At 48.0% G+C, this 16,024-nt stretch overlaps 1 protein-coding gene across 7 annotated transcripts in view; it reads left to right on the forward strand.

The window, feature by feature from the left end:
- PGPEP1L (pyroglutamyl-peptidase I like) overlaps positions 1-13,278 on the forward strand; it is a 69,392-nt gene extending 56,114 nt beyond the window's left edge. For 3 of the 7 annotated variants that reach the window (XM_040257002.1, XM_040257004.1, XM_040257005.1), the window contains 4 exons: positions 949-1,071; positions 2,346-2,572; positions 2,643-2,786; positions 12,804-13,278. In XM_040257002.1, coding sequence (XP_040112936.1) covers positions 949-1,071; positions 2,346-2,572; positions 2,643-2,786; positions 12,804-13,035 — 726 coding nt within the window. In that variant the 3' untranslated portion in view covers positions 13,036-13,278. Of the gene's footprint in view, positions 1-948; positions 1,072-2,345; positions 2,573-2,642; positions 2,791-12,803 lie in introns of all 7 variants that reach the window. The other 4 variants (XM_040257007.1, XM_040257009.1, XM_040257003.1 and 1 more) reach the window with 3 other exon arrangements.
- Positions 13,279-16,024: the final 2,746 nt, after the last annotated feature.

Consider the following 16,024-nt stretch of genomic DNA (forward strand, 5'->3'; position numbering starts at 1 on the left):
GCCCCTGGAAAAGGGAGAGGCTACCCACTCCAGTATTCTTGGGCTTCCTTTGTGGCTCAGCTGGTAAAGAATCCTCCTGCAATGTGGGAGACCTGGGTTTGATCGTTGGGTTGGGAAGATCCTCTGGAGAAGGGAAAGGCTGCCCACTCCAGTATTCTGGCCTGAAGTGCAAAGAGTCAGACATGACTGAATGACTTTCACTCCACTTCACTTCAGTGTCCAATGTGCTCCATCACACACCTATAACTATAAAGGCCATGGAGAAATACAGTTCGGCCTTCCTGAATGTTCTGCTTTGGCAGTAGTGAAGCCATCAGCCTTCTGGAAAGCACTGCCTTAGAGAGTGTCATGGGGGGAGGGTGTTGTTATAAAGCAGAAAACCTGGACAGAAAGACAGACACGCACAAAGGGGTGATGATGTGAAGACCACAGTTATGCTGCCACAAGCCAAGGACTACCGGGGGCTGCCAGAAGCTGAAAGAAGCAAGGGAGGCACCTTCGGCAAGGTTCAGAGGCAGGCTCACCCTGCTGACACCTCGGATTTGGACTTCCATCTGCAAGACTGAGAGGTGATGAATTTGTGTTCTCAGCTCCTGGTGCACCTCCCTCTGCCTTATACATCTTTCTCCAGCTTCTCCATCTGGCTCACCCTCATCTGTCCCCTAGAAGTATCCTGCATCCCTTCTGTGAACTCTGTCCTGACCTGCAGACTGGGTCAGGCATGCCTTTGCGGTCCGTGCACCTTGACAAGAGCAACTATATGGGGCCTTGTGCGGGCAGCAGGAGCTCCGGCCCCCTGTTGACCCCTCACCTCTGTGGGAGCTCCTTGAGGGCAGATCCAGGCCCCCAAAGGCCCCAGCAACGAACTGGATGGCCCTGAGCTTGGCTTGTCAGGAGCTCCCTGTGGCCGTCCAGCGAGCGAGGTGACCCACCTGTTTCTTTCTGCAGGAACTCTCCAAACTGGGCCTGGGGAGTGACATGGAGGTAGAGCTGCAGACTCTTCAGCTGCCGGTGGATTACAGGGAGGTGAAGCAGAGGGTTGCCAGAATCTGGGAAGATCTTCAACCGCAAGTAAATGACAGTAAGGGAGGCAGTGGGGATGGGAGCAGAAGGTGGGCTGATTATGTGTGGAGACCCAGAGCCTGTGAACCCCAGGACCCTGGTTCTAGGGTTGATGGCTCAAGTGTACCCTGCCCCCTGCCCACCAGTAACAGCCCAGACAATTTCCAAAGGGTCTGGTTATAAAAGTTTAAGATGAAATACGTAGTAGAATCTTAGAATAAGACTCTGGAAAGAGAGAAGGAGGAAAGGAAAAGGAAGCTTTATTCCCAGCCCAGACTCAAAAGTAGTTCCCACCTAACAGAGAGGCCCTTGGGTTAGTCCCAGCCAGGCCCTTGCAGAGCAGGTGGGTTGTGAGATGGGGTGTGAGGCAAGGACCTCTTGGCCTAGGAGAGCATTTGGAGGGTGGCCCCCACCAGGAGGTGGGAGAGTGGCCCACCTGGGGAGGCCCATTTCATCACTCCCAGAATATCTTATCAGAACCGAGTTACTATGCAAGAAACTGGTACAAACATCCCCCAGATATGAAGACCAGATGATATTAATAGAACAAACACCACCAGACCTTTAAGATGATACACCAATGTTTTGATAATATAATGAGCTATTTTTTTCAAAGAGGAAAAATAATCAGCTTAAAAGATTCTAATAGTATTTTATTAGACTGTTACTAACTTTCTTTATTAAACTTTCATAAAAGAGATGGAAGCTTCCAGGGAAAGACTGAGCTTCTCCTGGGATAGTCTTAGATAACAGCTGGGACCCTCAGGGAAAAAGGGAATACACTGTCCTATAAGAAATAGGAAAATATTTAAATTAGATGCCACATAGGTGTCTATCTCGGAGAAGGCAATGTCACCCCACTCCAGTACTCTTGCCTGGAAAATCCCATGGGTGGAGGAGCCTGGTGGGCTGCAGTCCATGGGGTCGCTAAGAGTCGGACATGACTGAGCGACTTCACTTTCACACATTGGAGAAGGAAATGGCAACCCACTCCAGTGTTCTTGCCTGGAGAATCCCAGGGACGGGGGAGCCTGGTGCGCTGCCGTCTGTGGGGTCACACAGAGTCGGACACGACTGAAGCGACTTAGCAGCAGCAGCAGCAGGTGTCTATCCATTTTTGTTCCAGCACATTCATCAAGGGGAGCAGGCAAGGGATGGGTATGATGATGGCACATTTTGGGGGTTGGGATGTCTTGCCCCCCAGAGCTCTCCCTCTGAACCGTCTGGAGAGCAGCGGGGACCTCAGTTTCCCTAATCTCCTGCCTCCACATGTGCTCACACAGTTCGTTGCGCATGTGGGGGTGGACCCCGCCGCCAAGGCCATCTTTCTGGAGCAGTGCGGCAAGAACCGAGGCTACCGGGACGCCGACATCCGGGGCTTCCGGCCCGAGTGTGGCGTGTGCCTTCCAGATGGCCCAGAAGTGATCGCGTCAGAGGTCAGCATGAAGGCGGTCAGCAGGCGGGCGGCAGTGCAGGGCGTGGAGGTGGCTTTTTCCCGAGACGCGGGTAGGTGCGTTCTGATACTGGGCTTGCAGGGGAGGAGGAGGGCTGAAGTGGCCTCTGACCAAACTTCCTCCCAGGTTGTGCCATCCTGTGCCATCCCGCTGGGTGCTTGGAGCTGCCCAGAGTCATCACGCAGACCCACACGTTGCTCACTTCTGCCTAGGACTGATTCTGAGGACCCGCCCACTCACTAGCCTTTGGTGGCTGGCAGAAGAGAAGGGGTGGGTACGGGATATTGAGAGCCACTAACATTTTGTGGATGACTTTTTTTTTTTTTTGCAGTATTTTATTCTTTTTTTTTTAATTGGGTGATAATTGCTTTACTGTGTATATATATATATATATGTCACCTCCCTCTTGAGCCTCCCTGCAAGCCTCCCTTCCCTCCTCCCCCTCACACCCAGCTAGGTCTCACAGAGCACCAGGCTGGACTCCCTGTGTTACAGAGCAGCTTCCCACTGGCTCTGTTTTACACATGGTGGTGTATATAGGTCAGTACTATCCCAGCTTATCCCACGCTCTCCTTACCCCACTGTGCTCACAAGTCTGTTCTCTCCATTCCTTCCCTGTGAACAGGTTTATCAGCATGGTTTTTCTAGATTCCTACATATGCTTTAATACAGTATATTTGTTTTCTCTTTCCCACTTCTTCTGTGTGACAGGCTCTAGGTTCATCTGCTTTACTACAACTGACTCAAGTTCATTCCTTTTTATGGCTGAGTAATATTCCATTGTATATGTGTACCACAACTTCTTTATCTATTCATCTGTCAGTGGACATCTAGATTGCTTCCATGTCCTAGCTGTTGTATATAGGCCACAGTGAACACTGGGGTTCATGTGTCTTTTTGAATTGTGGTTTTCTAAAGGTATATACCCAGTAATGGGATTGCTGAGTTACTTTTATTTATTGCAGCAAAGTTGTGAATTAACCATTCTAGTTTAGCCTCAGATGAAGATTAATTTTCCTTTGTTTCTCCAGATTCTGACCCCCTAGGAGGTAGTTAATTCTCCTTCAAAAGAATGAATGAAGAAATCATCACTGAATTAAATCATATGAGCCTCATTCAGGGCCTAGCATAGCCTTGGAAGGTTCTTGCTTTATTCAGTGGCCAACGAATTGAGAAGCAAGAGCTAAGTTCATAGACCAACCTCTTGCCCACCTGATGAAAGGGATTCAATTTTAAAGATAAGACACAGGGAGGAGGAATGAGGCTAATGATGGGGAGGCATATGCATTAGTCTACCTGGGAAGACTTTTTCTGGGGAGTAGGATGCCACTCTGCTTCTATGCTTTTTATGGTCCTTAATGGCTGGTCCCAGCCACCAGTAGGTGTGTGGCCTAATTAGCCTAAATATTAGGCTAATTTAGTAAAATTAATGTATAATGAGACTCAAGGTTTGGTGGAGGTCAGGTTCCTGGCCATCTTTGTCCCAACTGGTACCATCTTGTTTGTTTGTAGCTTTCCTTCTTATCCTTGAATCCTTTAACTTAAATATTTATGTTAACTCCTGCTAAAGGTGGGGGCTGGCAGGTTTTGAGCAAAAATCTGGAGCACTTCTGGCAATAACACCATCCCCACCTCTTCCCAGTTACTGCTTCTCATTCTTGAGGGACACTGAAGGGTGAAGGTCTGACTGCTGAAGCTGCTTCGTGCTGAACATGAGTGCCATTTTCCCCTGCATTAGGGGAACAGAACTGTTCCTGACTAGCCTAAATTAAGTCTAATTATCAGCAAGCTGCAGTCAGAATTGTTTGTTTGTATGCTTGTATTAGTATCATCTGAAGCTTGATGACTTCCAAGTCATCAAAGTCACATTTACTAAGGAAGTTGACGACAAGGCTCAGAGATAAGGAGGAAGATAATGGCAATTAATGGGGCCAAGAAATGGAAAAAAGTCAAGTTAGCCTGGGAAGACCCTGCTTGACTATGTTCCAGATGGAGCTTGGATCTAGACCTTGTGTGTTCTATCTGTATAACCATTGAGCTTACTCATATCCTTTTTATGTTTATCTCAACCAACTGAGTTATTGACATATGTATAGCAGGTTTTATTAGTAACTGTGCAGGCTTCCCCTTGCTCAGCAAGGAGACAGTCAAGGGCTAGTCTGTTGTTCAGAACAACATATGTTAGCGAGTCCAGAGAAGTATGGAGTTCTTGTAAGGCATACCCTGTGTTTTTAGACAAGTCTTTAAAGGCATGGGTGAGATTTTGTAGAGTGATTTCATGCTGTGCAAACCTTCCCCAGGGGGCCACTAGTCCGAGGGAAGTCCTTACTGCTGCCAGAATGAGTCCTTTTATCTCGGGGCTGGGTGAGCTTATGAACGGTTATACCTAGATTCTGAGAACTTAGCTGCCCTAGCATGCAGTGTCCCCAAGATTGGGCTTATCTAAACAAGGATGGACTAGAGCCCACCCCAGAGAAGGGAAGGAGGAGTTAGAGTTGTTCTGATGGGGCCCTTGGTTTATTCTCAGGCCACAAGGAACAGGTATCCATGGGGAGTGTATGTTCTGGGGAGTTGAATCACATTCGAAAGTGGCTAGCCCCAGAAGGTACCCTTGCAGAGTGAGGAGAGAGGCCCACCTGCCTAGTGGGGGTCACTGAGGGATTCTTGACCAGTGGCTTTTCCCCAGGCCTTAGGAGGGCCATATAATAACTGTTAGACAACCGGCATTTTCCATCTGCAGTAAGTATATCTCCCATCTGGTCCGTGTGGGTGTTCATCAGGTCAGTGCAGGGGGCACAGTGGGTGAGATTTCCATAGGAGTCAACCCAAGGCACTTAAATTGTGGGGTAATGGAAGAAGTCGTGGTCAGAGTCCAGAGTAACCCTAGGGTGTTACTGTAAGTCCCTCCTTTTGATAGGGGTGTTTAATAGGGGCGGTGGCAGCAGGCCTGATCATAGTGGTGGTCCTGTGGAGTGCATGCTTTGTGTTTGATAGAGGGAATCCAAGCAGGGAAGCTGCTTTAGGGATGGGACATACACTTCAGGAGGAATAGGTTTTCTATGCTGTCCCTCACTGAGTTGTGTTCAGCTAATCTATAGGTGTCACTTGGAGAGTGGGAGTGACAGATTCAGCACTGGGATAGCTTTTGTCAGCAGGCTATAATTCTCAAGAAATTCACTACTGAATCCCCATTCTTCATGGATGGTTGTAAGAGATAGAGCAGAGAAGATAAGAAGGAACAGACAATAATGGCCACGCCTCCTGCCTCCAATGTTAATGTTCCCTATATCCAGCATGGACAGAGGAAATGTTTACCAGTAGGAGGAGATTTGGCAGAACAGTGGAAGCTAAGTAATACAGTAGCAATGACAAGGCCAACTGCTAAGCCTGTCCATCACATTACTTACTTATTAGGAGGGTTAGTCCCTTTAAAAAGTAATATAAGCTCAGTGACAGGTGCACACAGCTGTAATTGAGCAAGTGGCTCAGCAACTTCCAGAGGCGTAGGTGTTGCCTTTACTCTGGGATGGTGGCCCACGGAGTTATGCTCTGCAATTGTCAGGCACTGAATTGGTCAAGATTACAAGATAAGGTCCTGCCCACTTGGGGTCTAACTGGTCTTGTGGATTTCCAGCCTTCCAGGTGTTCAAATAAACCCAGTTCCAGGGAACAAAGGATGTAAAACCATGTCAGAAGGGGAAGGCCTGTAAAACTTTGATTTTTTTTTCCCGTCTATAAGGCATATTTCAGACATCCATGTCCCTAAGGTTGGCTTTGTAGGCAGGTCCTTCAAGAATGGGCCTCCTGTACCTGATCTCATACAGACTTAACCTGAGCTTTCCTTTAGGGGCTAATTGCATTCGGAGAAGTGCTGTGGGGAGAAGAGAGATCCAAGTTTGATAAATCTCTTGACATAGTTTGGCTTAATTTCTTTCGAGAGTTTGATTTACTCTTTTTACTTTTCCTAAGGACCGTGGTCTCCTGCCTCTTTGCCACCCCATGGATTGTAGCCCCTTAGGCTCCTCTGCCCATGGGATTTTCCAAGTAAGGATACTGGAGTGGGTTGCCATTTCCTTCTGCATGAGATCTTCCCAACCCAGGGATTGAACCTGTGCCTCTGCTGTCTCCTGTACTGGCAGATGGATTCTTCACCACTAGTCCCACCTGGGAAGCCCAAGAGGGGTGCAACCTCCATTTAATTCCCAGTGCTCTAGAGATTTCCTTAGTAATTTGAGAAACAAAGGCAGGCCCACTGTCACACTGAATGGATTTAGGGAGCCCAAACTGAGGGATTATTTCCTTGAGCAGGGCCTTAGAAATCTCTGAAGTAGTCTTGGTTTGGGGCAGGAATCTAGCCAAAGGTGTCAGTCAAAACCAGCAAATATTTGAAAATTTCCTTGTGCCCAGGGCATTACTGTAAAATCTGTTTGCCAACTTTGACATAGATATGTGCCTCTGTACAAGGTGGGGGTCCCTCCCTTGACTTTGGAGGGGTGAGTGTTGAGGTTATTCTGGAGGCAGATAGGGCTTGGTTCAACCTTACTTGTTTAAGGAGACTTCAGAAATTGGGAGTAGTGATGGATGTGATAAGCCGTTGATACTGGGTCTCCTGCCTATAATATGGCTTGAAGTACCCGTTCAGAATGGCTTGAAGTGCAGTAGCTTGAAGAGCAGTTGCCCATGATTGTTAACCAACCTTTCCAGGTATTCTGGGCTTTTAAAACAGGCCCATCACAAAGCCTTTTCTTTCTTCTGGGGGGTATATGGGAGGTAAGAGTCAGGATCTGGGGGCAGCGATAGCAGTGGCGTTCGAACTCTGTCCCCACCCTCTACAGCTTGTTTAGCTGCCATATATGCTCTGCGATTTCCTCTTGTTATTTCTGCTTCTCCCTTTGATGGCCTCTCCAGTGAATATAGGCTATATACCCTTTGGCAGAAGTATAGCCTCTGGCAGCCTCCTAATCCCCAGCCCACCCCCCATTTTTAATGTTTATTCCCTGAGATCAGTTTATGCTGTGTGCTCAGACTATGCCATTCTTTTAAAGTTTGTGCCCTGCCCCCTTCCCTCCTGTCTCACTTTGGTCCAGTTGTTTAGAAAAACAGGCCTCAACCAGAGTCAGAGGTCTGGGTTTTTATGTAGCAACCCCCAGGGAAGTGCCTCCTCCTTCAGGCACGTATGGATGGAAGGAGCGGCTCAGGTTGGGTAAAGCTAACCTGGGGGCTCTCCTGAGATGTTTCTTCAGTTCCAGGAAGGCTCAGTCACAGCTGAGGGTCTGCTCAAAAGAGTCAAGGTCCTTCCCTTTTAATTGTTCATACGAGGGCTTAGCAATTAAGCCAGCATTGGGGATTCACACATGGCAGAGCCAGGTACCCCCAGGAAACCCTGGAGCTGTTCTCTTGTATTAGGGGTGCCATCTGGCAAATCCATTCTTTCCTCTTCTTAGATAGTGCCCTGTGCCCCTTTTCTGTTATTAAATCCTAAGCATTCTACCCGCTGGAGGGAGATTTGGGCTTTTTTCCTTTGAAACTTTATATCGTCTCTCTGCCAGATGATTTAAGGAGGTAACTTTGTTATGGTCAGAAAGCTCTTTGATGGGCTGATGATTAGAATTTCATCCACATATTGAAGGATAGTTCCCTGTTCTAATTCAGAGTCGCTGAGATCCTCAGCTAAAACCTTTCTTAAAAGGGTGAGGGAGTTTTAAAATCCCTGGGGCAGAACCACCCAGCACAAGTGGTGTTTTCTCCTGTTGCTTAGATCCTGCCATTCAGATGCAAAAATGTACTGAGGTTACCAGGCTAAGGGCACACAAAGGAAGGTGTCTTTTAAACCTAGCTAAGTGCATGGTAAATCGCTTTAGTTGTGTCAGACTCTTGGAGATCCTATGGACTGTAGCCCGCCAGGTTCCTCTCTGATTCTCCAGGCAAGAATACTGGAGTGGGTTGCCATGCCTTCTTCAGGGGATCTTCCTGACCCAGGGATCGAACCCATTTCTCTTAACATCTCCTGCACTGGAGGCAGATTCTTTACCACTGGCACCACCTGGAATACCAAGTGCTCTTGGGGTTTAGGGTAGAGAGTACAGTTTGAGGATCTGGCCTCAATGGGTGAATTTCTTTCCTGTCTGTATTTATAGCTTGCAGGTCATGAACCAGCTGTCATCTCTTGAGTTTTTTACTGGCAGAAAAGGACTGTTGCAAGGGCACTGGCAGGCTCTAAGAAGCCCTTGTTTGAATATACTTTCTATTATAGGCTTAATGCATGCTAGGGCTTCTTTGCTTCATGAGTATTCTTTTTATTTGTTTTTTGTCAAAGCTTGTTGTTGCCCAGTTGCTGAGTCCTATCTGACTCTTTGCAACCCCATGGACTGCAGGCTTCCCTGTACTTCACTATCTCCCTGAGTTTGCTCAAACTCATGTCCATAAGTCGCTTCAGTCATGTCTGACTCTTTGCAACCCCATGGACTGTAGCCCACCGGTATCCTGTCCATGGCATTCTCCAGGCAAGAATACTGCACTGGGTTGCCATTTCCTCCTTTAAGGGATCTGCCCTTGTGGCTCAGACAGTAAAGAATCTGCCTGCAATGCGGGAGACCCAGATTTGATCCTTGGATCAGGCAGATCCCCTGGAGAAGGGCATGGCTACCCACTTCAGTATTCTTGCCTGGAGAATTTCATGGACAGAGGAGCTTGGCAGACTGCAGTCCATGGGATCGCAAAGAGTTGGACATGACTGAGCGACTAACACTTTTCACTTTCATGTCCATTGAGTCAGCGATACTGTCAAACCATTTCATCCTCTGTTGCCCTCTTCTCTTCCTGCCCTCAATCTTTCCCAGGAAAGAGAGATTTAAACTGGCCTCACATTTTTTCCACAGTCCCTTTTTTGGCTAAGAGTCATGAAAAATCCAACATTGGGGAATCTCATCCCATTTTCTTTTTTAAAACTAGCAATAGCGATCCAATTGAAAAATAATTTAGAGAGACGTTAGTTGGCCAGCTTTCTCCATCCACCAGTTTACATTAGAGCTATGCAGTGTTAACAAAGAAAATAAGCTGTCTCCTTGTTAGTGGGTGCTACTCAAAGAGTTTACAGTTACAGAGAATGTGCCTGAGCAGTGGTCACTGGGGTAGAAGCTGGATTACCTGTATCGAGGAGTCCTTACTTCTGGTCTCTCTTCAGCTTCCCAGTGGCCTCTTCCTAGGGTTGGTGACCATGCAGATCCCACAGAACTGGCCCAGCCCAAGTGGTTTGGGAGCTCTAACTGCAACCTAAACCAGTCTTTGCAGGGGCTGGAAGGGGAGACAGTGTCCAAGAGGGTCTTAGTTAGAAAGCCCCCCCAAAGTCAGTGACTCAGTGTTGCCAGACCCACTGTGAGCTGTAGGAAATACCTGATGTAGGTGACTGCTTTCAGCAAGCAGTTCCTGGAGACAGGGTGAAGCGGGAGTGGGAAAACGATTCTCTAAGTCAGCGGTCCCCAACCTTTTGGGCACCAGGGACCAGTTCTGTGGAAGGCAGTTTTTTCACGGACTGGGGTAGGGAGAATAGTTGTGTTGCAGGAAGACGGACCCCTTCCAGGGCCCCAAACTGGGCTCTTGTCTAACACTTGGAAATGAATTGTCTGAGGAGACACATGTGCTGACAAAGCAAGAGATTTTACTGGGAAAGTGCACCCGGGTGGAGAGCAGTAGGGTAGGGGAACTCAGGAGAACTGCTCTGCCGTGTGGCTCGCAGTCTCAAGTTTTATGGTGATGGGATTAGTTTCCGGGTGGTCTTTGGCCAATCATTCTAATTCAGAGTCTTTCCTGGTGGCGCACGCATCACTCAGCCAAGATGGATGCTAGCGAGAGGGATTCTGGGAAGTGGACGGACACGCAGTGTTTCCTTTAGACCTTTCCCGAACTCTTCCCGTTGGTGGTGGCTTATTAGTTCCATATTCCTTATCAGGATCTCCTGTCATAAAACAACTCATGCAAATGGTTACTATGGTGCCTGGCCAGGGTGGGCGGTTTCAATCAGTATGCTTCCCCGAACAGTTGCAGAAAGATTCAAGCACATTACATTTATTGGGTACTTTATATTAGTACTATATCAGCTCCACCTCAGATCTTCAGGCATTAGATCCCAGAGGTTGAGGCCTCTGCTCTAAATCATATAAATTGCTCAGATAAAGATCCTGTCCAGTTTGATCTTCTTGCCAGGATCCAGTCCAACCAGGTAACCAATTGTCTTATCACCCTCTCTTCTTACCAGGGGATTCGTTCAATTTAGACAACCAACCGCCCAGTCCAGTCCTCTAGAAAGAGGTCTGGCTTCAACCAGATGGCTCTACAACCAACCCCGGCTTTACTGGCTGAAGTTGGGTCAGCACCGGGAAGCTGGCTCAGTCAGTTCAGTCGCTCAGTGGTGTCCGAGTCTTTGCAACCCTGTGGACTGCAGCACGCCAGGCTTCCCTGTCCATCACTAACTCCCAGAGCTTGCTCAAACTCATGTCCATTGAGTCGGTGATGCCATCCAACCATCTCATCCTCTGTCATCCCCTTCTCCTCCTGCCTTCAATCTTTTCCAGCATCAGGGTCTTTTCCAATGAGTCAGTTCTTCGCATCAGGTAGCCAAAGTACTGGAGCTTCAGCTTCAGTATCAGTCCTTCCAATGAATATTCAGGATTAATTTCCTTTAGGATGGACTGGTTGGATCTCCTTGCTGTCCAAGGGACTCTCAAGAGTCTTCTCCAACACCACAGTTAAAAGCATCAATCCTTCGGTGCTCAGCTTTCTTTATAGTCCAACTCTCACATCCAATACATGACTAGTGGAAAAACCATAGCTTTGACTAGATAGACCTTTGTCGGCAAAGTAATGTCTCTGCTTTTCAATATGCTATCTAGGTTTGTCATAGCTTTTCTTCCAAGGAGCAAGTGTCTTTTAACTTCGTGGCTGCAGTAACCATCTGCAGTGATTTTGGAGCCCCACAAAATAAAGTCTGTCACTGTTTCCATTGTTTCCCCATCTATCTTCCATGAAGTCATGGGACCGGATGCCATGATCTCCATTTTCTGAATGTTGTTTTAAGCCAGCTTTTTCACACTCCTCTTTTACCTTCATCAAGAGGCTGTTTAGTTCCTCTTTGCTTCCTGCCATGAGGGTGGTGTTATCTGCATATCTGAGGAAGGCCAGGCTTCTCCAAATTGCTGCAAGCGTCATTGCATTGGTGGTGGGGGTTGTGGGTGGGTGGGTGGTGTGCTCCATCTGATCTTTGGCTGCTTTTCCATCTCCAACTTAATTTCTATCTCCAGTATCCCTCACTGGCCCAGAGGTCAAGAATTGGGGCACATGGTTCAGTTACTTAGCTGGCTTTGTTGGCCCTGGGTCAGTAAGTAACCTTGAATTAATGGACAGAGTGTGCTCCAAGTTGAACTCCAAAATTTGTGACTGAATTAAGTTGTCTGGACCTTGCTTGGACTCCTCTCTGCCTGAGTTGGAGAGGTTTCTTTTTCCCACTTGGGTTCAAGCTTTGTTCAGTAGTAAAAGTATAGAAAAGCAGGAGCTAAGTTCACAGAGCAATTTATAACCCACCTGGTGAGAGGGATTTAATTTTAAAAATAAAGACAAAGGCAGGAGGAGAGAGGCTGGTGATGGGGAGGCATGTGCTTTAGTCTACCTGGAAGGGTCAGGGTTTTTTCCAGGGAATAGAGTGCCGCCCCCCTTTTAATCCTTTTTGTTCCTTAATGCCGGGTCATTTAGCTACAGTGTCATTTAATATGCTAATTTGGAAAAATCAACATATAATGAGCCCCAGGGTCTGTTGGTGATCAAGTTTGTGGCCATCTTGGTCTTAGCTGGTTCCATCTAGTTGTTTGTTTGTTTTCTTTTGTATTTTCCGTGTGTATTTCTGGATCTTTTAACATAAGAAGTTATGTTAACTCCTGCTAAAGGTGGGGGTTGGAAGGTCGTGAGCAAAGACCTGAAGCAACTCTGACAGTAAAATGAGTCAAGGCAGATGAAAATGAGGAGGGTTCACAGGCTGGAGGGAGAGCGTCTTGGACTTCTTGGTTGGAAATCTGGTACCTCCTGTGGATCAGTCACTGGCTAGACACGAGGCCCGGAGCCAGCCTCTCCACGGCTTTTTCCCAGCAGCAGGTTCTTTCTGAGGCAGGAGAACAAAAGCTGGGTCTCCTGGGTGGCGGGCCCTTGTGCTTCAGAGCTGCAGCCCTGCCGCTTCTGCTTGCGTTCAGCTGAGGTTCGAGGCTGGTCCAAGGAGTAACCTGGCATTTTGTGTGGTTGTAGGTATGTCTGCGATTACGCCTACTACCTGTCTTTGCATCATGGAAATGGGTGTGCGGCCCTCATCCATGTCCCTCCGTTATCTCCTTGGCTGCCCGCCAGCCTGCTGGGAAAAGCCCTGCAAGTCCTCATCCAGGAAATGCTGGAGGAGATTGAGAAAGGCCGGGCTCAAAACCAGAAGCTCAGCCTTTGCAGTTCCAGCCGGGGAGAACCAACTGGGGGACTGCTCCTTTAGAGAAAATTAAATGTTTCACTCCTGTGTGTAGAGTTAAACTGTGTTTTGAGGGGCTTTTAAAAAAAATTGCTTACAAAACAGTTTACACAAAGGAAAAATGTTCTGAATTCACTCAACGAAATCACAAAGGGTTATTTTATTGTCAGAAGAAAGAAGAACACTCTGAAAGGCAGACATTTCATAGGGGATTAACTAGCTTCAGTTATGGTTTTCCTGACAATAAAATGAAATGCTGCTGCTGCTGCTGCTAAGTCACTTCAGTGGTGTCCAACTCTATGCAACCCCATAGACAACAGCCCACCAGTCTCCCCCGTCCCAGTGATTCTCCAGGCAAGAACAGTGGAGTGGGTTGCCATTTCCTTCTCCTATGCGTGAAAGTGAAATCACTCAGTCATGTCCGACTCCTAGTGACCCCATCGACTGCAGCCTACCAGGCTCCTCTGTCCATGGGATTTGCCCAGGCAAGAGTACTGGAGTGGGTTGCCATTGCCTTCTCCAAAATGAAATGCTAATAATGTCTTTTTCCCCTTAAAGTCTGTGTCTCGGGCCTCTGTGATCCTGTCCGATCGCTGGGACCTCTGCTTCGTTTCCCAGGGCCCCGTGTGGCAGGATGATCTGTGACTGGCCAGTCTGGGGAAACACAGGTGCAGCCACCACTGCGGGGGGCCCCCACGCTGGTCCTCTGAGCCTGTGCATCCAGGCGCTGCAAGCGCCCTCTGAGCCACCGAGTCTCTAGTGTTTGGGCTTTTTTAACTTCATAAAAAAAATTGTCATAAAATACACATAGCATGAAAGTTATCGTTTTAACCATCTTTTAGTGCTCAGTGGCAATATGTACATTGACTTGGGCAACCCTTGCCACCATCATCAACCCCAACTGAAACTGCACACTCATTAAACATTATCTTCTCCCTTCTCCCTCTGGCCCTTGGCATCCACTATTCTACCCTCCCTCTCTGAATCTGACTACTTTGGAGACCTCATATTAATGGAACTTTTGTTTGTGACTGGCTCATTCCACTTAGCAAAATATCTTCAAGGTTGATCCATGTGGCATGTGTCAGAATTTCCTTCCTTTAAGGCTGTATATATAGAATACATTTTGTTTATCCATTCATCTTTCGATGGACACTGGCTTGCTTCCACCTTTTGGCTGTTGTGAAAATACCACTGCTATGAACACTCGTGTGCAAGTATCTCTCAGAATCCTGGTTTAGGGGTGTGTGTGTGTGTGTATGTGTGACTATACCTAGTGGGATTGCTGGATCATATGGTAATTCTGAGTTTACTTTTTTGGAGACGCTGCTGTGCTGCTTTTCATGGCAGCCATCCGATGTTACGTTCCCCCCACTGTGTCTGGCCCCAAAGCAAAGGTTAATAGCTGGGTTTAGCTCTTCTACCATGGACAGTATTTTTCTGCCTTTTAAGAAACAGAATCTCCCCTTTGCATCTTTCATTTTGCCTTTATGGCGCTGTGCCAAGCTGCACACAACAAGGTTTTACTGTCCCAGTGTTTTCTAGGGGAAAATTTCCACTGGAACTCCCTTTGGCCATATTATTTTTTGGAGGAAGAGCTAAGCTCTGGGAAGTTTCTTGTTGTGTTGGTGTGCTCACACTGTAATTTTCTACTTAATTTCATTTAGAGAAAAATCATTATTTAATGCCCAGATTTATTCAGTGTAAGTAAAAGCAGCTGTACCTTAATAACAAAGGAACTGGGCAAAGGAATGCACTTTACCATTAGCCCTCCAGCACACTCGTGTGTTTGTAATAGATTTTACAGGACCCCTTTGCAAATAGAACTGGTTCACTTGACATAGAATAGATCAAAGTCCTACTGCAGCAGACCAAAGGCAGCAAGAGGGGCGGGGTGGTCTGGACGCCAAGCACAGGTCTGGCTGCACGGCTACTAATGAGGAGAGCCTTCTGCAATCGTAGGCAAACACTTGCTACCCAGAGCCCTGGGCCACTATCCCCAACCCCGCCTTATTTTAGCTCGTCTCAGGACAGTGGCAAGCAGGCCTCCTCTTGGACCCAGCTCCAGTGTTATTTCAGATTGTAAAATGTGTGTGGCTTGGCGCTAAGCAGACATTTAGATGTCACCAGTCAGAGGCCCAGAGCTCCTGATGAACACCCGTCATCTCCCACCCCGTGGCCTCCAGGGTTCTTTTGGAAGCAGCGAGAGACCCATTTACCTCCTGGTCTTAAGTGGCCTGCCATCACCCCAGTACACACTGGGGTCTCTTTAGTTACGGCTGAGGTGCGGGCAGTTCTGAGACAGTTTGAAAGCTGACACAGCTTCAAAAGGCTCAGCCCTGGGTTGGTCATTTAACAGCTGGGGGATCTTGGACGTGTCTGCGTGTTTGCTCATCTATAAAACAGAGGAACAGAAATCCTTCCTTTGCAGAGTTACTGTGAAAACCCGGTGAGAAAGTGGACGTGAAGGTCCGTCAGTGATGACAGAGCGCGGCACGTGGGCTCGGAGCTGGACCTGGGAGGTGGAATCAGAAGTAGTTCTGCTGGATTGCGGGCTTGGGCAGGGGTGTGGTGGGGAGAGGGTGTCGCACGTCTCAACCCCAGCACCTTCATCCTCAGGAGACCCTGCTGCTCTCCTGGCTGAGGACAGGTGCGAACTGAGCCTCTGCGGCCTGGAGGCACAGTGCCGCCCGCCTGGGGTGCTGGGAATCTTGCTGGCTGGGCTCCTTCCAGAGGTGAGATGCCCAACCGAGCCTCACGTGAGCCTGCTGTGAGTCACGGGCCCTCTAGTGAAGGTCTCCTGGGTACCAGGCTCACCGTGACAGTGCGAAGCAAAACTCCAGGGCAACACCGAGAGTTGAGAGTCCCGTTTTTTGTTTTTAGGTCCAAGTCCTTGACACTCACCAGGTCGTAAGCAAGCACAGCCTTTCATTTACTTCTACCGCCTACACCTGGCTAGTTAACCCCCTTTGTCCAGTAGCCTGATTTTATTACTGATGTATAAAGTCCCATG

Source organism: Oryx dammah, unplaced genomic scaffold (assembly GCF_014754425.2).
Source record: "Oryx dammah isolate SB20612 unplaced genomic scaffold, SCBI_Odam_1.1 HiC_scaffold_16, whole genome shotgun sequence".
Classification (NCBI taxonomy): domain Eukaryota; kingdom Metazoa; phylum Chordata; class Mammalia; order Artiodactyla; family Bovidae; genus Oryx; species Oryx dammah.